Consider the following 26,118-nt stretch of genomic DNA (forward strand, 5'->3'; position numbering starts at 1 on the left):
CCTCACACTACAGCACAGTTGTGGTTAACCATCAATGGCCTTCTTGTACAGGCAACGAGCCGAGACTGGAATTTCAAACAGGAGGCATCTATGTTGACTTTTAAATCTGTATGAACTATCAAGAAAACAACTGCTCACATTAGCTGTTCCAAAATGGCTTATCTATAACAAATCCTGTTGTGTCTTAAAGATATCCTGAAATCAAATCAACCCTTACTTTAATAAGAATGCATTAGTGCCCGCCTACTTTTTTTAGCCGCATTGATTCCCCAAAAAAAATGTCCATTCATTTTTCCCATAAGGATTTCAAAAAGTCTTTGTTAAAGTATTATTAACCAAGCCAACCAGCTACAAGGTGAATTATAACATTACAAACTTCTTTATAAAGCAAAAAAGTATTTGAAAACCTGACAAACAGTACAAGACCATACTTAAATATTTACGTCTGAGATGAGAGACAGACTGTGATGTGATTGTGTCACATCACGGGAGAAAGCTTTCCTTAAAGAGCTCTTTTGGTGCAATTTGCTATGACACTGATTGGTGGAATTTTCTATATAGCATTATAGGTAATGTAGTTTTCCACCACAAATTCAACAGTCAAAGGATTACTTAAAAAACGAGTTGAAATAATGCAAATGCATGGCTTCAAGAAAAGCACATACCATTGATTAGCAACCTCAGAACTAGTTCTGTACAGGTTTATAAGCAGTTGTTATAAATTTTCTTATGGAGAAAATGAATGGAGTTTTTACTTCCGGAAGCTGACTGCTGCACTTCAGCAAACATCATTACAAATACCACTACAGTACATTATTATCCACTATTTATAATTTTTCTCTCAAAAATGGACATTAACTCTTTCCCCGCCAGCGGTTTTGCTAATTTTCACTAAAATGTCATGGCCCCCAGAATATTTTGTTGTATGTATATCTGAACATGCAATACATCAAAACAAAGATCAGACCCTCTACTTTCAAACTACAAAAATCTGATTTATTCTAGCTTCAAGCAGTGCTTTTTTTAAATCAAAACTTGAATGTAGGTAGGTTTCATTAAAAAAAAGCAACATTTTGAGCAAAAAGCTGAGAAAATCACGTTTTTATCAAATACTACATCTGGATCATATTCAGTAATATTTCTGAATATGCTTCCATCAGCACTCCCAAAGCTTGAACAGGCCTTTACCACTTTCTAGACTCACTCTAGAGCAGGGATCCTCAAATCTGGACCACGAGATCCACTTTCCTGCAGAGTTTAGCTCTAACCTTAATCAAACACACCTGAGCATGCTAATCAGTGTCTTAGGGATCAATAGAAAATCACAGGCAGGTGACTTTGATCAGGATTGGCGCTAAACTTATTCTACAGCGCAATTCTAGACTCATTCTACAGCCCTCTCTAGACTTATTCTAGATCGCATTTCTAGACTGATTCTAACAGGTTTCTAGACTCATTCTAGATCGCATTTCTAGACTCATTCTAACACGTTTCTAGACTCATTCTACAGTGCAATTCTAGACTCATTCTAGCGCATTTCTAGACTCATTCTACAGCCCTCTCTAGACTCATTCTACAGTGCATTTCTAGACTCATGTTTCTAGACTCATTCTAGCATGTTTTTCTACTCATTCTAGCACGTTTCTAGACTCATTCTACAGTGCAATTCTAGACTCATTCTAGAGCACGTTTCTAGACTCATTCTAGAGCCCTCTCTAGACTCATTCTAGCACATTTCTAGACTCATTCTACAGCCCTCTCTAGACTCATTCTAGAGTGCATTTCTAGACTCATTCTACAGCGCAATTCTAGAGCATTTCTAGACACATTCTACAGCGCATTTCTAGACTCATTCTATCACATTTTTAGACTCATTCTACAGTGCAATTCTAGACTCATTCTAGCACATTTCTAGACTCATTCTACAGCCCTCTCTAGACTCATTCTACAGTGCATTTCTAGACTCATGTTTCTAGACTCATTCTAGCATGTTTTCTACTCATTCTAGCACGTTTCTAGACTCATTCTACAGTGCAATTCTAGACTCATTCTAGAGCACGTTTCTAGACTCATTCTAGAGCCCTCTCTAGACTCATTCTAGCACATTTCTAGACTCATTCTACAGCCCTCTCTAGACTCATTCTAGCACATTTCTAGACTCATTCTACAGCCCTCTCTAGACTCATTCTAGAGCGCATTTCTAGACTCATTCTACAGCGCAATTCTAGAGCATTTCTAGACAAATACTACTGCACTTTCTAGACTCATTCTACAGCACTTTTTAGATGCATTTCTAGACTCATTCTACAACACTTTCTAGACTCATTTAGGAGATGCGTAATAGCGCCCCTGAGTGTATAACAGTGAAAATATAGAAACCCACAAAATTGTTAAACGCTTTGTCAAAGACATTCCAAGTGTATATTCCTTACAATGATCCCACAGAGCTACGAGAATGTGAATGCATTGGCCTCTATAATGGTTAACAGTGTTGTTTCTTCACTCACTGCCTGCGATGCCATCATCTCGTTGATGCTCTGCTCATACCGCTCCGCCAGGATTGCCAGTTTGCGCGTTTGCTCGTCCTTCAGGGCTTTTAGCACCGTCTTGTGCTCGCTTTTGGGGGTCACCTCTAGCTGATGGTGCCGCAGGGCCTTGTACTGTTTCGTCTGGACTTTACATGTGTCCTGGAACTGTTTCTTTATCTGGAGCTCCATCGCCTGCAGAAGACAAGACTCAAAGTTGAATAAACACAATCTGACAGCCTTTTCAGGACTAAAATGACCATCTAATATGAGTTTTGCTTCAAAGGATTGTGAAATGGAGCAAACTGTGGTTTTCTTTGGTAACACTTAGACTTACAATAAGGTCCCATTATGTTAATGTATTAACTAACATTAGCAATAAGCAATACATTCGTCACATTATTTCATTAATGCTAAGATCAATAGAAAAAAAATAAGAACTGTTCATTTTTAGCTCAGGTCCATTAAATAATATTAGCAGATACAACTTTCGATTTTAATAATTAATTAGTAGATGTTGAAATTAACATGAAGTAAAATTGATAAATACGAGTATTTTCCATTGTTAGTTTCAGTTTGTTTACTATCAAATAGAACCTAATTGTAAAGTCTTACCGCTTTTGTATATTAAGATGAGCCCTATGCAATGTAATGTTTAAATGTTAAATGTTTCTCAGATAAAGCATCTTTAGGTCATCGACTGACCTGCTAACGTTCATAAGATACCCAGTTTCTAAAATACAAAGTAAATGCTCCAATGACAGTCATAGAAACAATGAGACCTACATACAGTAGATTTTTTAGGTTAAACTCACACTATATATAGCAAAGTAATAAAAAATACTTTTTTTTCCGTTCACAATTGGTGGTACCTTGAGGTTCTTGGGCTGCTGCCGTAGTTCGAGCACATGTTTCCTGTGCAGTTCTCTCTCTCTCCGGTTGTTGTATTCGATCTGGTTCTCCAGCTCTGTTTGGTGCTGCAGTCGGATCACATCCATGCGGAGTTTCTGTAGGCTCTTCAGCTGCCTGTGCTCAAGTTCTTGGGTCGACTCATCTTGCCTGATCAACATAGCGTGCTCCATTTCCTTCTGGGTCTTCTTCTTATTCAACTCCTGAGAAATTAACATTGCAATATTAAATTATTCAAATAATAAGGTCTCTTTAAAATCTACTACTATTTTTACATATCCTTAAGAAAACAAGTGGTGTTTTCCTGCACAGAAGTCGCCACCACAATGCCATGTGATTGCTAAGGTTTTCTGACTTTTATTATATATGGATACTTGCCAAAGTGGATGCTGTGGCACTGCTAGGTTGCTAGGGTGTTCTTTGTGGTTAAGGTTAACAGGTTATTTAAAACAAACCCCTAATCATAAGTATGCACAACCAAAATTTAATACTAATAGCTCACCTTAGCAAGCAAAGGTTACAGTAAAAGGTATAATCAATTAAACGTGTTGATATGCAAGTGTAGGCTTCACGATCAGATCCTAATAGAGAGGACATGGAAATTTGGACTAGGATTGCAAACCACTGGATTATGCATCATCATGTTTGTTGCGTTATAGACCATATACTGGTGTAGACTTCTGAATGTTTCCTGCAGATTAAAGCACTAGATTAAGAGATTTGCACATTGCTGCATTACTTATCAAACCAGATTAATTGGAAACAGTCATCAATTCTGAGAAATGGTTCAAAGTTTGCATTATCCCTGGGAAAAGCCTTCATACGATTATCCTGTATATATACATATACATACACACTACCGTTCAAAAGTGTAGGCTTTTTTGATTAGTTTTTTAAAGTCTCTTACTCTCACCAAGGCTGCATTTGTTTGATTTAAAACAGTGAAAATAGTCATATTGTGAAATTTGGTGCTAAAGAAACGCATCGATCTTGAAAGAGCAGAAATATTTTGTAACATTATACATTTCTTTATTTGCCTTTATTAATTAATTTAAAAACAACAACAATCTTACTGACCCCTGTAACTGTAAACACACATACACTAGCGCTCAAAAGTTTGTGATCAGTAAGACTTGTGATGTTTTTAAAGAAGGCTCTTCTGCTCATCAAGGCTGCATTTATTTGATCAAAAATACAGAAAAAAACAGTAATATTGCAAAATGTTATTACAATATAAAATAATAGCTTCTATATTAATATCCTTTAAAATATAATTTATTTCTGTGATGCAAAGCTGAATTTCCATCAGCATCATTGCTCCAGTCTTCAGTGTCACATGATCTTCAGAAATCATTCTAATATAATGATTTATTATTAGAATTATCAACAGTTGTGCTGCCAAATTTTCTTTTGGAAACTGCGATACTTTTTCAGGATCCTTTGATTAATAAAAAGTTAAAAAGCACAGCATTTATTCAAAATATAAATCTTTTCTAGCAATATAAATCTTTGCTATCACTTCTTATCAATTTTACACATTTTTGCTGAAAAGAAGTATTAATTTCTTTAAAAAAAAGTATAAAGAATAAAAATTTACTGACCCCAAAATTTTAAATGGTAGTTTATATTGTTAGAAAAGATTCCTATTTTAAATAAATGTTCTTATTTTTAACTTTTTATTTATCAAAGAATCCTGAAAAAAGTATCACAGCTTCAAAAACAGTTTCAGCACTGATAATAAATCATCATATTAGAATGATTTCTGAAGATCATGTGACACTGAAGACTGGAGCAATGATGCTGAAAATACAGCTTTGCTTCACAGAAATAAATTATATTTTAAAGGATATTAAAATAGAAAGCATTATTTTATATTGTAATAACATTTTGCAAGATTACTGTTTTTTTCTGTATTTTTGATCAAATAAATGCAGCCTTGATGAGCAGAAGAGCCTTCTTTAAAAAACATCACAAGTCTTACTGATCGCAGACTTTTGAGCGGTAGTGTATTGTATGTAGTGTATAAGTGCTAAGCAGTGTTTAGTCTTTTTTCTGACTTGAAGCATTTCATCCTCACCTCTCGTAGCTGCTCCTGCTCAAACTCGTGCTTCTTGACCATGATCTTGCGTTTGAAGGCCCTGCAGTTCTTGTCATAGAAAGTCCTCTGTTGACCCAGAAGCTGAGCCTCCTCTTCAGCCTGCGAATGCTGTATGTTCTCCTTATGCTTGGAAAGCCTCTCCTGCTTCTCTTTCTTAGGCGTGCTGTGGTCTTCACTCATTTCCTGAACGAAGAATCATGAGAAGAGACAAAAGACTTAAAAGAAGGGTGATTGCAGTGAATACCCCGTTTTTAAGTCAACATGAAATGGCATCTGCAACCCATTTTACTCTTGTAATGTAGTGTTTTTCTATGCCTGATTTTTCAGTGACAGGGCCAATTTTAGTTTCAACTTGTAGGAACTAGACAAGAACCTCTTTGATCTTCTCCTTGCACAGCTTATACTGTTTCTTCTGGTTATCGAGGAAGTTGGTGAGCTCTTTCTTCTGCTGGACCATGATTTGCTGCTGGAACTTCTTCTCATCAGCTGCCAGTGTTTTCATCTGAGCAACACAATGCAGATTTATCATTAATAGCAATGCAATTTCATTGCAACTTCAGTATGTGACTGATTTTTATTTATTTATTTTTGTTAGAAACTCCTGAGGAAAGCAAACAAAAAAATCCTATTTTCTTCTCTGGCTTCATTAACATATTAATCAACACATGCTACATTAATAATTAGCATTCATCCTATGGCATGCAATATGGAAAGTAATAATATGAATTGAGGCAGCTTTCACATGATCTACATGAACTTTTGCACCTTTGTGCAAAGATTTTATACTCTAGAATTTATCATCAAGATGTGAAAGTCCCAGAATAACCATTCTGGATGGTATATTGGTCAAATCACAATTTTTAGTCAACATTATATCAGTTGTAATTGACCAATATTTGATTAGCTAGTACCTATAAACTCTTTGGGTCTCAACAGAAGAATAAAGAAAGATCACCCACCTCTTTGTCCGTTTGGATGGCGTGCTTCTTGGCAAGTTTCTCCAGCTCAATGAAGGCATTGTTGGCATGTGTTTCCAGTTCCTTTTGGAGCTTCAGTCTGTGCTCATCTATCTCTGCCTTCAGCTTGTTCTCCAGAGCAATCAGCTGCTTCTGGTGTTGCCGTCGCATGCGCTTGTACCCCGACATCTGCTCTCGGAGCTCATTTTCCTGCTCGTGTTCATGGATCTGACGCGTAACCTAGATGGAAAAGAACTTGGTCAGCGAAGGTGAACTTTTGAGATGATTATGACGAGATTTTTTCAGTGTAGCAAAGTGCAAAAGGTGACCAAAGGTTGCATTATTTCTAAAATTTGGTGGAACGTTTAAGACATTGTCAGATCATTCAAAATTACGTATCAGGCTACATGCATTTCCCTAGTTGAAAATTTCCAGTTTCTCCCAATTTAAACCCTATTGGCACATTTTGTACTGTCAGCTGTAGGAACGTTTCTAAAGCATCCCCAAAAATATTCTCAGGAAATGTGAGGATCTGGAAGGAGAAACGAGCTGGAATAATTAATCAGATACTGTCCAAAGATTAACCAGATCACATGATGATGATCAGTGTCAAGTTTCACATTATGAGAGCAGATTAACCAGAAAAAGCAATAAAATGTACAGCACAGCAACTGAAAAGACTAAAAGTTCTTATGATCTCAAAAGTGCATGAAAATAACAAACACTATATTATTATACTGACAAAAAAAAAAAAAAAAAAAAATCCAGCCGATAATTATTTATCGTACTGCAATATCTAATTGTGACAAAAAGGGAAAAGTTGCAATGGTGAATATAACACATCTCAACATTGCCTTTGTGCATTTTCTATATCTAGAAGATCATAGATGCCTCTAAATATAAAAATAAAAAAATAAAAAAACAGAAAACCCCACCGTTCCCTTAACTTCAGCAAAGCGCTGCAAGACAAACCTGGAAGAAGGGCGCGTCCAGATGAAACTGTTCGTTGAGTTTCTCGTAACTCCCACCTGAACTCCTCAAGCCAAACATATTGGCGAAATAAACCACCCGTGAGAACATCGAGAGCCGCCTGCACTACATCCCCCAAGAGCACTCGCTCAAATCCCACCGGGAGAGAAAGAGAGAGGGATAAAGAGAGAGGGCGAACACTGCCTCTCCTCTCTCCTCGCAGGTGCGCCGTCAATGAATGAGGTTCTCAGAGAGGCCTAAGCAGCGTTTAGTAGGCCAGTCACATGAGACGCCTGTCGAAGGGGGAACTCTCCTAATCGCCCTGAATCAGAAGCCCCACTGTAACCGCAGTCACCAATCCAATCGCTTTCTGCCCAAATACCCCTATCAGCCACACTGAAGGGGCATGTGACAGCACTAAGCCCTGACGGCTAAAGAAAGAATGGGAAGAAGGAGTGAAAGAAATGCTTCCAGGTTAAAGGTTTAACAGATGATCATTCAAATTCAATTTCTGACCATTTCAGACACAAATGCAGCTAAAGTGTTCAACAGGCATTGCGTTTTTGTTTTTAGCATGCATGCATACCGTATTTTTCGGACTATAAGTCGCACCTGAGTATAAGTCGCATCAGTCCAAAAATACGTCATGACGAGGAAAAAAACATATATAAGTCGCACTGGACTATAAATCGCATTTATTTAGAACCAAGAAACAAGAGAAAACATTACCGTCTACAGCCACGAGAGGGCGCTCTATGCTGCTCAGTGCACTGTTGACAAGCCTCTCCCAGCAGCGCGTTGTTCAAGAACCCATCTGTGGACTCGTTCCTCCAGCTCTGGCCATCTTGCTTTCAGCCCGCGGTTAGCTTTTTTTTTTTTTCTTCATTTTGAGTTAGAGTAACCTCTGTTTTTACGCCAGTCCCTCACAAGTTTCTCACTCACTCCAAACTTTCTTTCTGCTGCTCGATTACCGTTTTCGGCTGCAAATTTTACTATCTGCAGTTTGTAATCTGCAGAATAGGATTTTCTTTTTGGGGGCATTTTATTTGCATTCAGTCTTTCTCAGTTGTCTTTAAGTTAATATTTCAGTTAACAGTTGTTTTCAGTGGTAGACTACAGGAGCACTGAGCAGCATAGAGCGCCCTCTCGCGGCTGGAGACGGTAATGTTTTCTATTGGTTCATTTCTCTTGGTTCATTTCTCTCGGTTCATTTCTCTCAGTTCATGTCAAATAAATTGATAAATAAGTCGCACCTGACTATAAGTCGCAGGACCAGCCAAACTATGAAAAAAAGTGCGACTTATAGTCCGGAAAATACGGTATATATACCTACACTAGCGCTCAAAAGTTTGTGATCAGCAAGACTTGTAATGTTTTTTAAAGAAGTGTCTTCTGCTCATCAAGGCTGCATTTATTCGATCAAAAATACAATGCAGTAATCTTGCAAAATGTTATTACAATATAAAATAATGGTTTCTATTTTAATATCCTTTAAATTATAATTTATTTCTTTGATGCAAAGCTGAATTTCCATCAGCATCATTACTCCAGTATAAAGTGTCACATGATCCTTCAGAAATCATTCTGATATGATGATTTATTATTAGAATTATCAATGTTGGAAACAGTTGTGCTGCCAAATTTTTTTATGGAGATTTTTTTATTTTTTTTGGGATTCTTTTTTGGGTTTATTTTTTGAATAAAAAGTTAAAAAGAAGAGCATTTAATCAAAATATACATCTTTTCTAACAATATAAATCTTTGCTTTAACACATCCTTGGTGAATAAAAGTTTTAATTTCTTTCAAAAAAATTAAAAATAAAAATTTACTGTCCCCAAACTTTTGAACTGTAGTGTATATGGTTAGAAAAGATTTATATTTTAATCTTTTTTTTTATTCACCAAAGCATCCTGAAAAAAAGTATCACAGGTTCCAAAAAAATATTAAGCAGCATCATATTATTATGATTTCTGAAGATCATGTGACACTGAAGACTGCAGTAATGATGCTGAAAATTCAGTGTTGCCACCACGGGGATACATTGAATTTTAAAATATATTAAAATAGAAAACAGTTGTTTTAAATGGTAATGACATTTCACAAAATAACTGTTTTGCAAGAGGCTTCTTTCAAAAACATAAAAAATGAAATTCTTACTGACCCTAGCCTGACCGTTGTGTAACAGTATGTTTATAAGGGAATAACACTTTAAAAATAATGGCTTTTATCACTAAAGACTAAGAGTACTACATTGGTATTAGTAACCACAGTCATAATGAAATCAGTCTGTGAGACTTTGTGAATGTTGGTCGTACCTATTCTGTGCAAACATGACTTTTCTAAGGGCACTTCTGAGATTTCATGACTGTTAGGTTGCTGTCTTAGAAGATGACATCCTATGTAGGGAGCAGACAGCATGGCAGTTCACTAGGTTTTAGAAGAAAGCTGAGGAGTCAATGTTATGAGCTGGACACAACTACATTAAAAACTGCTGGAAAACTAAACAAAGAAACGTGAGATTTATGTAGGAGATTTATCAGATTCTACATTTAATTATGCAATCTGTAACAAATCTAAGACATTCTCACATTCCCTTTTCCATCCTGATAGTTTTGCCAACACACCTACAATTAATTTCATTAATTCAATATGTGTCCCTGCAGCACAAAAGCAGTCATAAGTAGCACAGGTATATTTGTAGCAATAGACAACAATACATTGTATGGCTCAAAATTATACATTTTTCTTCAATGAAAAAAATCATTAGGATATTAAGTAAAGATCATGTTCCATGAAGATATTTAGTAAATTTACTACCGTAAATATATCAAAACTTAATTTTTGATTAGTAATATGCATTGCTAAGGACTTAATTTTGGGAAATTTTAAGGGTGTTTTTTTAATTTTTTGGTTTTTTTTTTGCCTCAGATTCCAGATTTTCAAATAGTTGTATCTCAGACAAATATTGTCCTCCTAACAAACCATACATCAATGGAAAGCTTATTTATTCAGCTTTCACATATGCTTTCCCTCCTTTTTTCTATCTCACTTTCTTTCTACACCTCACCCCTCCTCTACAGCTTTTCTCTTTCCCTGCATCGCCTCAGATCCTTAAAGTCTCCTTCCATAAAAGCATAAAACCCATATCAATAAATAAACAGTGCGCACTTGATTCCACAAACAAGTCGATAAAAAAAAAAAAAAAAAAAAAATGGTACGTCATACCCATAAACCCACTGTAGCCAAACTCCTTTGTGATCATCTGAAATGATAGATGAGTGTCTGCAGCATCAGACAAAGTCCACTGCGCTTGTCTGCCCCTAGAGGGGGCTCACGCTCCAGCGAAACAGGGCCATAACAGGTGACATCATCATTTAAACCAAGCACACCGCCATCGACTACACCGCCTGCCCTTGATCTCCACTCATTCATCAATCAGCGTGGAAGTGCTTGTGTCACAATGCATTATTTTGCATTCTTAATTCTGTATGTGTGTCATAAATGTCTGATATTGACCCTATGCTTTTTTTTTTTTTTTTTTTAACCCAAAACCCCACAGGACAGCGTATTAACTAATAGTAGACAACAACACCAAAGACTCGTGTGAGGAATGCAGCTGGGTCACGTTGCTTTGACAACAGACGTGAGAGTTAAAGAGAAAAGTAAGCGCTTTTTGTCTTCCCCTCTGAATAAACAGAAAAAGGAGGAGGCATCAAAGACCACAGAGAGAGATGACCGCAGTGTACTAAAGCGAAGGGATGACAAGAAAAAGAAAGAGTGAAGCCAGAGAGGAGGGGGGTGAGAGGATGAGAGTAAGGATGATGTCATTCTGTTTCCTCACCAGTGAAGCTGACTTGATGGTGGTGAAGCGCTCGTGGTTTTTATAGTTGTGAGCCTGAGCTCTTTCTGACGAGGACGGTCGCAGGTCCGAACGCTGGTCTCGATGAGGAAGGTCATCCCGGATAAACTGATGATCCTGAGGACAAAACGCACATCACATCAGCCTCTTCAAGCTATGCATTTTCCATATTCGGACACCACATATAATTTAAAAAAAAAAATTCTAGTGGGTGCAAGACACTATGTAAGTGAGGATAGGAAAATAAAGTGAACTGTGACATTTTATACACAAAAATTCTTCATACAGTGGACTAGCAGTAAAATTTGGGACCAAAAATTATTTAGACACTTTGACCTGACCATGATTTGCTCAAGTGTTTGTCTTTAAACGCTAATGGATCTTTTTCACATTTCCGTGTTTCTCAGCAGCGGAAGGGTTAACTTGAAGAGCAGTGAACGGGAGAGTGCCCATGCATTCCCATTGGCTCAAACGGCAAAAGAAAAACTCCACGATAGTGTTTTCATGACTTTCAAAAATAGGAAAAAAATGGAGAGAGACTGATTCTAAGAGAGAACGATTTCAAATTTACCATCCCTCCCACAGACGCTGCATTAGAAACACCCTCGCGTTAACGTCAACTAGTTTATTTGTAATTTGATGCAAAGTCTAGTGTTATAAATATACATTTAAAAAAAAAATTTAATTCCCCTAAAGTCTATTCTTATTTCTCCTGCATTCTGATGTCATTTAATTGAGGATGCAAGGTTTCAATCAATCAAAACGTGTTGAAAAGTGGATTTGAACGTCCAAAATCACACACTTTTTAGAGAATGTAAAAAGCACTAGAGAAAAAAAAAAAAAAATATATATATATATTTTTTCTTAACAGGCTTTGCTTGTTTGTAGGGACTCACAACTTTACCCCAAAATGTGTGAATTTATGTCAGTCTGACAATTATAACAACAATAACAATATCATTATCAAAGAAAAATATTGCAAAAGAGATATTACTAATGAGATAGTTAACAAAAATGACAGTAAAAATATTTTACAAAATTACAATCTTAACATTTATGAATGTTCATATATCCATTCAATTAAATCACAGTCTTTGTGATTTGTTGTCAAATGTCAATGACTTTTGAACTCTTTGACTGTTACTAACAACAACCGCAAAATTAATTTACCGGAGTACTGTCAGACAAAAACAATTCAACCACAAAAAACAACATTAGTACGTACTAGCTACAGTATACAGTAGTCTCAAGCACAAGTTTGCATGTTTGGTGGAGAGGAGCGCTATTGAACTTTTTCGTCTTCAATCTAATAATAACTTTAAGTATACCTTCTCTGTGGCCTGAAAGACTGTGTGTCTACCATTAAAACTATAACAAGCCAGTCTTCTGAGAGAGAAAATCATAGGAACTGACTTCCAGGAACGGACTGGAAAGCATATGTGACCCTGGAGCACAAAACCAGTCTTAAGTCGCTGGGGTATATTTGTAGCAATAGCAATACATTGCATGGGTCAAAATTATAAATTTATCTTTTATGCCAAAAATCATTAGGATATTAAGTAAAGATCATGTTCCGTGAAGATATTTAGTAAATTTTCTACCATAAACGTAATTTTTGATTAGTAATATGCATTGCTAAGAGCTTCATTTGAACAACTTTAAAGGTGATTTTCTCAATATTTAGATTTTTTTGCACCCTCAGATTCCAGATTTTAAATAGTTGCATCTCAGCCAAATATTGTCCTCCTAACAAACCACTCAATCAATGCAGGTATGGTAAGCATTTAAGTGAAAAGGACTGCAATGCATTTTAAGCACAGTGGAGATTTCAGCGTGTGTTTGGGACCTTTTTGTGGTGCGTGGAAGACTCGAGGGTGCTGTCGTAGTCGTGGTGCAGCTCGGAGCAGGAGTCGTCTTGCACCTCCTGCAGGCTGTTGACGCTGCTGTTCTGACTCCCAGTGCTCACGGAGGTGCTGGGGATGGAGTGATTACTGCCCAAACTGTTCATCTTACAGCCTGCCTGATCTCCATCCTGTGCAAAACACAGAGAAACTGATCACCATCCTTACTGAGACCCCTATTTACTTCACACTTCACACTCACTGCAAGGCCTGTAATAGCAGCTGAACAGACACACATTCACACCATTACATGTTCAGTGTTGTTCAAAATAGTGTATAGTCCTACCAAGAAAATATATAATTCAATGTACTTTCGGCGTACTTCAGTACAGTCTGCAGTATATACTTTCCTAGTTCAGTTAAAGTCAGTAATATGCATTTCTATATATAACAGTATCTAATTTTGTATCTCTACACTTCAGTATATCTTCACTACAGTTTAGTAGGTTATTGCATTTTTGCTTTTAGCAGAAGCTTTCATCCTAAGCAACTAAGAGAGAGTTTAGTATAGTATATAGTGAAAGCTTATGTTTATTTCAATATATTATATAGTATCAAAAGTTCAGGGTTGGTAAGATTTTTTTTTTTTTTTTTTTTTTTTTTTTTTTTATGATGTACTGTTTTTGAAAGAAGCCTCTATTATGCTCCCCAAAGCTAAAATATAGTAAAAACTGTGATTTTCTGAAATACTGTTACAATTTAAATTAATTATTTTGATCTATTTTAAAATGTAATTTATTCCCGTGAACGCAAAAAGCTGAATTTTCAGCAGTCATTTCATTCCAGGATTCTTTAATGAATAGAATTAAAAAGAATTTGAGATAGAATTTTTTATCTCTACTTTCACTTCTGATTAATTTAATGCATCCTTGCTGAATAAAAGTATTAATTTCTTTCAAAAAACAAAAACAAAAACAAAAAAACTTACTGACCATAACCTTTGAACAAAAGTATATTTTAGTAAAGTACATAAAACTACAAATATACAGAAAATATCCTTAACTGTTTATCATATACTGTGGTTGTGTATAGTATAGTACAGTCTAGTATGCATCATATACCCTCAGTTTAGTACAATATACTTTAGTTGACACTGACAATTCAGTATATTTGATGAAATATACTTTTAAGTTAATTATTTATAATGTAGTCAAGTTAGTTTATTACCCTTATCCATTAAATAATAAGACTGACGCTAAATCCATCTGTAATCTCATGTTTTTTTGCTATGAAACTCAAAACTGATTTTTATGAATTTTTGGAAGGCATTGGCAGCAAGGACGTTTTTGAGATTTTTTAGGTGGAGTATGTGCTGTGTTTGATGTGTTGAAAAATTAGACAACAGAAAGCACGCTGACCACTGAGGAACCCACACAGACACGTATCAAGGGAGCCTTTCGCTTCTGTACCCACCTCCTCCTCTTCCTGAGACTCCCCCATTGGGCCGTTGTGTTTCTCTTGGTAGAGGATTTTTTTCATTTTACGGTACTGCAGGTTGTCCAGCTCTCTGACCGCATCCTTCGTCCTCTGGATCAGATCGATGAGGACCCGCAGAGGACGCTCTCTCCTCACGAACTCGTGCTGGGATGGACAAAGAGGGCATTTGTGAAATGTGTTTGTGCAAACGCTAAGGCAAATAAAGTGGTGGTCAAATGCATAAACACAGCTTCAATGCATAACACAATTTATTTAAATTCAATTTATGAGAGGAAAGTGTGTTTTTATCTGACTCCGTGTTCACCTGAAAACACAAAAATTGCATGCATTTCATAAAAGCAAATATTTCAGAAGCATTTGGGGGTTAAGCATGATGCAATTTAACTGCCTTGAAATAAAGCCACGTCTCCATCCTCTCAGCATGCCGGATTACTACACTTGTGCTCAGAATTACGTCATTTCGTCTGTGTCCTTTGCTCACTAGAGGGTGCTTGCGTGTAATGTGGCCTCGAGTGGACCCGTGCCACGTGGAGGAGGGTTTCTGACACGGCCGACTAAATGTGGACTTGATCTCACCTCCTCAATGGAAATAAAAAGCGAATCGACTCGAGAGTTCAAGTGGCTGCATGTGTGCATCTTAACTGGGCTCGCAAAACCACAAACCATGAGTCTTTGAAAACTAATTGGACGTATGCTGTGCAGTTTTTCCATTACTCAACTGGGAGTCATTTATTCATTTATTTACTTGGGAGAAGACGGTTAGAAGCACAATCCAAAATCCAAATCAATTCCGGTCGCATTCCTTGAAACAGTCGCTCTTGAACGTTTACCGTAAACCCTCCATCTGAGACTCTTCACAGCATCTTTTCCTCTAAACCGTGCATCTTGAAGATCTTCTTTTATGCATTTACTTCAAAAGCATGTTTGAGAACATATCTTTTGTTCTAAAGCAATACTTTCTTATTTAACTGCTTGAGGCGGACTGGTTAATTCTAGCACTAGCTCCTCTTCGAAGTGGACATTTTCCCTATTTTTGCTTGGCTTTGTTGACATTATCATTATCTTTCATTTGACAACACATCATTCACTCCAAAGCACAATCCACTCTTGCACACTGCCATGTGATAAAATTGTACTTTTATTAAACAAGTGTGCATTAAATGGATCATTCATAATGTTCTAAAATATTCTATTTTAAATAAACACAGTTTGTTTGAATTTTCTATTCCTCAAAGAATCCTGTATCACAGTTTCCACTGTGAAATATTAATTTGCACACCTGTTTTCAACCCTATTTTTGACCAAATAAATGCAGCCTTATATTTTACAAACTCCAAACTTGTTTAAGGTGGACTAGTTAATTGTAAATGTTTGTTAACAGTCAAGAAAACCCCGTTTTCAGTGATTTGACAAAACGTGAACTCCTCTAAAGCCTAAACTGATCTTGGAGGCCTAATCAAAGCGGACTGGTTCACCTTTTCATGGTTTTCAATAACAGCTGATAATGTTCCCACTCTCAGAGTGATTTGGAATGGATTCACAAGTTCAGTTGAGAACACATTTCGTTTAAGCAGGTCACGTCTGTGTAAAGCAAACGGCTCAACCGTTAAACCCGGCGAAGTCAGTTACAGCTAACAGCTCGGTGATAACACAGATAAGCATTCGCCACTCTGACCGGACATCTGTGACTGACCAGCCTGGGAGGAAACTAATCTACGGGATTATGCCATTTAAATGGAAGAAATTACATAATCTGATCAGTGAGTGATATTCACTGCTCGGTTCAATCGACGAGACCTCTGTAGGTCAAGAGCGGAGACCCCATGTGAGATTAAGACAGCAGTTGGGAAGCAGCAAATGGTGGGAATAGAATAAATTAATTCGGACTTAAGGAGCTTGGAAGGACGGTCTTGAGGTATTAGAGAGGAACGGGAGAACAAAACCTCTGCATGGACTGATCATGCATGACCCAAATTTAAAATGATTAGTGAATGAATCATTATTTTTAATCCTTTTTAAAGAATCGGCTAAAACGAGTTATCAAAACAGTTTGAATCAATTCACAGTGAATCATCTGAAGCGGTTTCTCAGTCAGTAAAAGAAAAGACAGTATCTAGATACACAGAGAAGACGGATGAAGTGGATATTCACCAACAAAACAAAAGGAAAGAAAAGGGAAAAAAAAGGCTACTTTTTGAGATGTAACTTGTTTTTCTGTAGCTGTTTTTCATGCGCTAGATGGACATCTTTGATCATTTTGTTGCTTTGTGCCACTTTCGGGTTTAAAAATGTTTCCAAATGTATTGTCGCTCATCACTGTTTGGTCCGAACAGCCTCAAGTCTTATATTAGTGCATTATAGATACATTAACACTAGAAATATTCAAGAAAATTAAAGCAATATAAACACCCAAAATTAAAATTTGGTCCCACTTTAAGAGGCCTTGAACACTATGTACTTACATTTAAATGAATCATTTGGTACAATGTAATTATTGTGTACACACACGTCTTTTACACTGTACTTTTATTTTAAAATACATGCATATTTACATCATTTGTTTCTTTAATTACATTTATAATTACACTGTTCAACCTCAATAGCAGCAAAAGTGTTTTGCAATACAATATTATCTCAATAAGTGCACTGTACTTACCTTTTGATGTAAGTGCATAGTAGTTAAGGCCACTTTATATAAAGTGGGACCTTAAAATTAGCTGAAAATGTACCCAATCACAGGCCATCCAAAATATACATGAGTTTGTTTCTTAATCAAACAATGCTTTTATTTTAGGCAGAAGAGACTGTTTAAAGTTAACATTGCTTCACAGATTTTCATTTCACATGATGTTATTTAATGGACTGGAGTGGTGTGGATTACTTGTGGATTATTGTGATGTTTTTCGGACTCTCATTCTGACGGCACCCATTCACTGCATTTCTCCAAATCTGTTCCTGTGAACAAACTCATCTACATCTTAAATGGCCTGAGGGAGAGCACATTTTCAGCCAATTTCATTTTAGAGTGTACTGTTCCATTTACAACTTTAGAATTTTGAAGTTGAATGAGCATACACACACACACACACACACACACACACACACACACACACACACACACACACACACACACACACTACCGTCAAAAGTTTGGGATCGGAACGATTTTTTATGTTTTTTACAGTAGTCTCTTCTGCTAATCAAGACTGCATTTATTTGATCAAAAATACAGGAAAAAAATCATATTGTGGAATATTATTATTATGTAAAATAATGTTTTTCTATTTTAATATAAATTAAAATCTAATTTATTTCTGTGATGCACAGCTGAATTTTCAGCATCATTCCTCCAGTCTTCAGTGTCACATGATCTTCAGAAATCATAATAATATTCTGATTTATAATCAGTGCTGTTTTTGAAGCTGTGATACTTTTTTCAGGATTCTTTGATGAATAAAAAGTTAAAAAGAAGAGTGTTTATTTAAAATAGAAATCTTTTCTAACAATCTACACTACAGTTCAAAAATTTGGGGTCAGTAAATTTGTATTCTTTCTTTTTTTTTAAAGAAATTAAAACTTTTATTCAGCAAGGATGTGTTAAATTAAGAAGTGATAGCAAAGATTTATATTGTAAGAAAATAATTATATTTTGAATAAATGCTGTTCTTTTTAACCTTTTATTCATCAAAGAATCCTGAAAAAAGTATCGCAGTTTCCAAAAAAAAATTAAAAAAAATGGCAGCACAACTGTTTCCAACACTGATAATTCTAATAATAAATCATTATATTAGAATGATTTCTGAAGATCATGTGACACTTTATACTGGAGTAATGATGCTGATGGAAATTCAGCTTTGCATCACAGAAATAAATTATATTTTTAAGGATATTAAAATAGAAACCATTATTTTATATTGTAATAACATTTTGCAAGATTACTGTTTTTTTTTTCTGTATTTTTGATCAAATAAATGCAGCCTTGATGAGCAGAAGACACTTCTTTAAAAAACATCACAAGTCTTATTGACCCCAAACATTTGACCAGTATTGTCTATACACACACACACACACACACACATATATATAAACTTTAAAGTGATGTTTTTGCAAAAAATCAGATGAAATCCTCTAGGCGCCCATGGAAAAGACCCCCATATCCCATCTGAAGTGAGTGTCTAGCATCAACTCTAAGCTCTCAGAGCTAGATAGGATTACCTGCGCCCACCAATGAGATCAACCTTAACCTGTAACATGCACCCACACAAACAGACCCATACAGTGCACAAACAAACAAACCAATCACACCGGTCGCACTATCCCTTAATGATCACGTATCCAGAGCTTGCCTAGAGCCACCAATTACCCATATCCCAACTGTACCGCTATATTCTATCACTCATTTATTTTGGTAACGATTTAAATCCATAAGCCTCCCACCGCAGCACGATATCAGGACCATTAGTCACCGCGCAGCAATATGTCCACCTACAGCCCCAGTGATTCAGTTGAGAGAAAGTCATGGTTATATTAGTTAAGTCAGACACGCACAATCGAAAATTCCTCCTCCTTTTATTAACCCTCCAAGGATGTAGTTGGCACAGCAAATGAGAAAAAAAAAAAAAAAAAAAAACAGCAGAATGGCATGCTCTGTGGGCTGAGCGCTTGGCTGTGCATATGAAAACGTGTATGTGTGTGAGTCAGCAGGGATGGATGAGTAAGAAACCCGCCGTCATGAGAACAGGAAGTACTGACAGATATGGCAAAGAGGAAGTGCACTCACCAACTGCACAGGGGCGTCTTTATTAGGGCTGTCAAAATGGCTGAAAAACTTTGTGCTTAAATTATATTCGAATTTAAAATGCATCATTTCACTTAGAGTAAAGAAAAGCGTTTGGCTTTTCGCCTGAGGCCACAAGAGGGCGTATCGAGCAAAATATTACTAATGCATGATTATTCAAAGCATAAGATAACATAACTATCTGTGAAAAAAGTGCATAATGTTTAAAATAACGTTTATAAACCAATTATAATTAATTAAGTTGCTTAAACAACTATAAACAAAATAGTCATGTATGCATGCATAGTTTAATACAAAGGGCCGAAAGCCAATCACACAGAGTACATTTTTCATTTAAAGACACAAGTTGCAGTGGGATGAAAAAAAAAAAAAAAAAAAAAAAAAAAAGCTTCGCACAAGTCTTTGAGGCTGCATATATTTGATAAAATTAGTGCTGTCAAACGATTAATCGCGATTAATCGCATCCAAAACTAAAGTTTTGTTTGCATAATATATGTATGTGTACAGTGTATGTTTATTATGTGTGTGTGTATGTGTGTATACACACACACACACACACACACACACACACACACACACACACACACACAAGCATTTATAAATTTAGTTATTTTTATATATTAAATATATTTATTTATAATATAAATTATATGAATATAAATATAGACATGTAAATACATTTAAACATTTTCAAAATATATACTGTATGTGTGTGTATTTATATATACATAATAAATATACACAGAACACACACATATATTATGCAAACAAAAACTTTTATTTTGGATGTGATTAATCGCAATTTATCGTTTGACAGCACTAGATAAAATACAGTAAAAGTTGTTATATTGTCAATTTTTTTAAAATAACTGCTTTGTTTTTTAATAGATTTTAAAATGAAATTACTGTGATTGTCAAGCTGAATTTTCAGCATCTTTACTCCACTCCTCCATGATCCTTCAGAAATAATTTAATACGCTGTTTTAACGTGCAAGAAACATTTATTATTAGTATCAGTGTTAAAAACAGTTGCACTGATTAATAGTTTTATGGAAACCATGTTTGTTTTTATTTGTTTTTCAGAATACTTTGCTGAACAGAAAGTTTGAAAGAACAGTGTTCCTCTTCAGGAACTCGAGCTGCGTCGAGCGCTTTGGGGAACGCGTCTAGCGTGAGCGACTCTGAATATCGTGTGAAATCAGTCCAATGGAAGAGCGTGACGTCACGGGCGGGGTGACGTAAGCGACCAGGAAGCTATAAAAGCACATGCCGCACAGCTGGCATCAGCTTCGCGTCTTCAGCAAGCGCTCTGTGTGTGCATGTCATTTTGTCTTGTGAGTCTTATTTACTGTTGTCTGTCCAGTAGAGCTCCAAGCAATGTCCAAGTGCAAGGCGAAATCTAAACATTCCAAAGGCGAATCCGGATCGCGTTTCAGACTGTGTGTCCCTCCCTGCCCGCGCTACATTACGAGCGGGGATACACACAGTCTGTGCGTGGTCTGCCTGGGTTTCGAAGCATGCCGAGTCGGCTCTCGAGGGGGCCGACTGTCCGCATTGTGAGAGGATGTCGGTGTGGTCTGCTTCGTTCCCGGAGGGCTCTCTTTGAGGAGGGAGCCTTCGCCAGCGTTCCCCCCGGTGTGCTGGCCCCGCTTCTTCCGAGGCAGAACGGCAGCTGCACTCGTGGGGTTCGCAAGTGGATCTGACAGAGGGAATGGAGACGGGCGAGTCCCTATCTCCTTCCACTTCTGCCAGATCCGGCGCGCCAATCTCTGGAGTCGGAAGCACGCTCTGCGGGTTCCTTCCACCCAGGGAGAGGGATCGACACTCCGCCTCTCTTCCTCCGAGGAGGTCGATGTGGAGTCTGTCGACAGCGATTCGCCACCCCACTCGCCTAGGTATGAGGAGCTCTTGGAGGTGGTGACTCGTGCGATGGCCAAGTTGAGTCTTGACTGGCCCGCCGAGAAAAACAACCGAACCGCAGAAAAGCAAGCTCGACGAACGCTTTCTGCGGGCGAGTCAACCACCTCCTTGCCGGGGCCTTCCTTTTTTTCCCGATCTACATGAAGAGATCGCTAGATCGTGGAAGAGGCCATTCTCAGCCCGCCTGTATATCCCCTCTTCAGATTACTACGGCAATGTAGTGGGGATTGCAGAGCGCGGCTACAGAGCGATGCCCCGGGTGGAACAGACGCTCGCGAGCTATCTGTCCCCCGGTACGGCATCGTCTCTGAAGGCCCCGGCATTGCCCTCCAAGCCGCTCAGAACAACTTCGGCTTTGGTGGGCAAAGGGTATGCGGCAGCAGGTCAGGCTGGTGCGTGTCTGCACACCATGGCGGTGTTACAGGCGTACCAGGCTGACCTGCTGAAGGAGCTTGATGAGGGAGAGGAGATCAGTCCGATGACATCACTGAGCTCAGAAGGACCGCTGATCTCTCCCTCCGCGCCACACAAGGAGACCGCCCGAGCGATTGGGCGGTCCATGGCAGCTATGGTGGCTGCGGAGAGGCATTTGTGGCTGACCCTGTCAGAAATGAAAAAGAGCGGGACAGGGTCTGCCTTATGGACGCCCCGATCCAGCCTTCTGGCCTGTTCGGCGACGCAGTCAACACTGTCGTCGACAGGTTTCAGGAGGCTCGCAAACAGGCGGCGGCGTTCCATAAATTCCTCCCCTCGTCGCTCCCCCTCCCCTCGGGGCATCTGGGCGGGAGATGCCCCAGCCGCACCCTAGCTCCTCATACCGAGAGGCTCAAAAGCAGAGCGTCGCCTCTCGTGCTCCCCCGCAAAGGGAACGGGAGCCTCAGCGACGCTCTCGGCCGAGGTCTGGGGGCCGGTCTGCCAACCCTGCCAGTGTTCCAGGGCGCAGCGGTCCCCAGCGAGCATCATTCTCAGTATCTTCCGCCCGTGCGCGTAGCGGGGCTGAGACGCTCGCCACCCCTGCGGGGGGCCTCTTACACCAGAGGTCAGTCTCGAGAGACTGATTCCCTTAGTAGATTATTTGCCAGCGTGGAAACTACTGCCAAATGTATCTCAATGGGTCCTGCACACGGTAGAGAAAGGTTACCGTATTCAGTTCGGCTCTGCACCCGCCGATGTTCAACGGGGTTACTACTCCGACGATAGTCGGCCCCGAGCAGGGTCTGGTTATGGAACAAGAAGTGAAAGCCCTATTAGAGAAGGAGGCCATCGAGGTGGTCCCTCCTCAAGACAGGGAATCCGGATTTTACAGCCGGTATTTCATAGTTCCAAAGAAGGATGGGGGGTTGCGTCCGATCATAGACCTGCGGGTCTTAAATCGATCAGTTATGAGACTGAAGTTCAAGATGCTCACGATCAAGCATGTTGTAGCGCAGATCAGGTCCGAGGACTGGTTTGTCACAATAGATCTCAAAGATGCATACTTCCACATATCCATCCTTCCACAACACAGGAAGTTTCTGAGGTTTGCTTTCGGGGGCGAAGCTTACCAATATCGAGTACTTCCCTTTGGCCTCGCACTCTCACCCCGCACGTTCACGAAATGTGTAGATGCGGCTATGGTCCCCCTGCGCATGCAGGGCATCCGCATTCTCAACTACATCGACGATTGGTTGATTTTAGCTCAGTCAGAGCAGGCTGCGGCTCGGCATCGAGATGTCGTTCTCGCACATATGGGGGAGCTGGGTTTGAGACTGAACGCCAAGAAGAGTGTACTTTCTCCAGTTCAGAGAACCACCTATCTAGGGCGTAGTATTGGATTCGACCACGATGCAGGCACGATTGTCCCCTGCTCGTATCGAGTCGATCCTCATCTCAGTCGAGAGAGTCAAAGAAGGCCAGTCACTCACTGTCAAACAATTTCAGAAATTGTTGGGTCTGATGGCAGCTGCGTCCAACGTGATACCTTTTGGCCTGCTGTACATGAGACCCCTACAGTGGTGGCTCAAGAACAAGGGATTTTCCCCGAGGGGCAATCCACTTCGAACTATCAAGGTCACGCGGCGCTGCCTCCGTGCCTTAGATATGGATGGAAGAAACCTTGGTTCTTGAATCAGGGCCCGGTGCTGGGAGCTCCTGGTCGCCGTGTAACACTAGCGACGGATGCTTCCCTCACTGGTTGGGGTGCGGTCATGAGTGGCCACCCTGCCCGCGGTCTGTGGAGCGGTCGCCATCTGACATGGCATATCAATTGTCTAGAAATGCTAGCAGTTTATCGTGCACTGAAGCACTTCCTCCCAGACCTAAGGGATCACCATGTGTTGGTGCGCACACGACAACACATCGGTTGTCTCTTACATCAACCACCAGGGCGGTCTGCGTTCGCGCCCCTTGTACAAGCTGGCGGACCAGATCCTTGTGTGGTTCCCAGGGCAAACTCCTCTCACTCAGAGCAGTATATATTCCTGGGAAACTGAATGTGGGAGCAGACATACTGTCGAGGCAGGGGCCGAGGCCCGGGGAATGGAAGCTTCACCCCGAGGTGGTGGAGCAGATATGGAGAATTTTTTGGCAGAGCTCAAATAGACCTCTTTGCAACTCAGGAGACAGCACAATGTCCCCTTTGGTTCTCTCTAGTTCATCCAGCTCCCCTGGGACTGGACGCTATGGTACAGACCTGGCCGAGGCTTCGTCTGTACGCATTTCCCCCTATTGCTCTGCTCCCGGGAGTTCTGGCGAGAGTACGCCGGGACAGGGTCCGTCTATTGTTAGTAGCCCCGTTCTGGCCGGGCCGAGTATGGTTCGCAGATCTGGTCTCGCTCCTCGACGGCTCTCCTTGGGAGATACCGATCAGACAGACCTACTCTCACAGGGGCGCAGGGCATGATAATTCACACCCTCGCCCGGAGCTGTGGAAGCTGTGGGTGTGGCCCCTGAGGGGGCGCAGTTTCATAGCATCCGGTCTCTCAACCGAGGTTGTTGAGACCCTCCTCCAATCCAGAGCTCCCTCACCGAGGAAACTGTACGCCCTGAGGTGGAAAACTCTTCACCTCATGGTGCAGAAACCGCCAGCTAGACCCAGTAAACTGCCCAGTCGGTACAGTTCTGGAGTTCCTACAGGCCAGTTCTCTGCAGGGTTGACCCACTCCACGTTGAAGGTCTACGTGGCGGCCATTGCGGCCTACCACGCCCTTCTCGATGGTCAGTCTTTGGGAAGACACCCATTAGTTACACGTTTCCTCCTCCGCGGTGCGCTGAGGCTGAGACCTCCAGTACGGTCCCGTATTCCCCCGTGGGACTTGGTTGTGGTGCTAGAGGCCTTGTGCAGACCTCCATTTGAGCCTATTCAAGATATTTCAGACAGACATCTGACACTTAAAACCGCCTTTCTGTTGGCCATTACCTCTCTGAGGAGAGTAGGAGATTTGCAGGCCCTCTCAGTGGCCCCTACATATCTGGACTTTGCACCTGGCATGACCAAAGCGTTCATATACCCTCGAGCGGGATATGTTCCTAAGGTCCCCTCTGTCACACCACAACCTGTAGTGCTGCAGGCTTTCTGTCCTCCTCCCTTTCGGGAGCCCGACCAAGAGAAGCTAAACTGTATGTGTCCAGTTTCGAGCACTGGACGCATACGTCCACAGAGCTGCCCTGTGGAGAAAAACAGACCAATTGCTTGTAGTATGCTATGGTCCCCCCAAGAGGGGTTCTCCTGCTTCTAAGCAGTCTATTAGTCGTTGGATAGTCGAGGCTATCAACGCCACCTATGAGTCCTCTGGTCGTCCCCCGCTGTTGGGAGCCAAGGCTCACTCCACACGGGGTATGGCGGCCTCCAAGGCCTTTTTGGCAGGTGTATTCCATGCTGGACATCTGCAACGCTGCGGGGTGGTCCACGCCCCTTTACATTTGCAAAATTTTACGGCCTAGACATGCCGGTCACTCCAGGCGCATCCGTCCTCTCTCGTCCTAAGCTGTGCTCTTCCGATACACACTAGGCAGGGGTTTGGGAGTCTGGCAGCGTTGGTACTCGTTCCCCAAAGCGCTCGACGCAGCTTGAGTTCCTGAAGAGGAACGTCTCTAGGTTACGTATGTAACCCTAGTTCCTCGAGGGAACGAGACGCTGCGTCTCGGAGCCATACCCCCCGGCACCCCTGCTGGCGCTTGCTGGTACTCGAAGCTGATGCCAGCTGCGCTGCATGTGCTTTTTATAGCTTCCTGGTCGCTTACGTCACCCCGCCCGTGACGTCACGCTCTTCCATTGGACTGGTTTTCACACGATATTCAGAGTCGCTCACGCTAGACGCGTTCCCCAAAGCGCTCGACGCAGCGTCTCGTTCCCTCGAGGAACTAGGGTTACATACGTAACCTAGAGACGTTTTTTTTAATTTATTTTTTTATTTGTAATTTACACAATGTTCAACTATAGTCTATTTAATGCAACATTGCTAAAAACCAAAACCATCTGTAACTGTACTTGCTTGCTATGAATTGCATAATTTGTGTAACTGAATATGCGTAATTCTGCAGTTCTTTATGAATGTATGAATGTAAAGAGATTAAGCTGCATAAATTTACATTACTAAGCCTGAACGTAACAATCCATGTGTGAGTATCACATGAGTATTTCTGTGTTTGAGAACGTGACTCAGAGTGGGAATGAATTAACAGTAGTGTGTGGGCACTCAGAAGTCGTGCTTGAACTTCGATGAGCAATGCTTATGAGTGACTTCTTATGTGGCATGATGATCTCC

The 26,118-nt window shown here is 39.9% G+C and overlaps 1 protein-coding gene across 1 annotated transcript in view; it reads right to left on the minus strand.

Moving 5' to 3' along the window:
* The window catches only part of LOC109108124 (serine/threonine-protein kinase TAO3-like), a 69,853-nt gene that overhangs the window by 2,912 nt on the left and 40,823 nt on the right, over positions 1-26,118 (minus strand). The window contains 8 exon segments of the mRNA XM_042723518.1: positions 2,508-2,720; positions 3,398-3,637; positions 5,512-5,715; positions 5,906-6,034; positions 6,492-6,728; positions 11,300-11,434; positions 13,164-13,349; positions 14,632-14,799. Of these exon segments, the coding sequence (XP_042579452.1) occupies positions 2,508-2,720; positions 3,398-3,637; positions 5,512-5,715; positions 5,906-6,034; positions 6,492-6,728; positions 11,300-11,434; positions 13,164-13,349; positions 14,632-14,799 (1,512 nt within the window).

Source organism: Cyprinus carpio, chromosome B5, assembly GCF_018340385.1.
Source record: "Cyprinus carpio isolate SPL01 chromosome B5, ASM1834038v1, whole genome shotgun sequence".
NCBI classification, from domain to species: domain Eukaryota; kingdom Metazoa; phylum Chordata; class Actinopteri; order Cypriniformes; family Cyprinidae; genus Cyprinus; species Cyprinus carpio.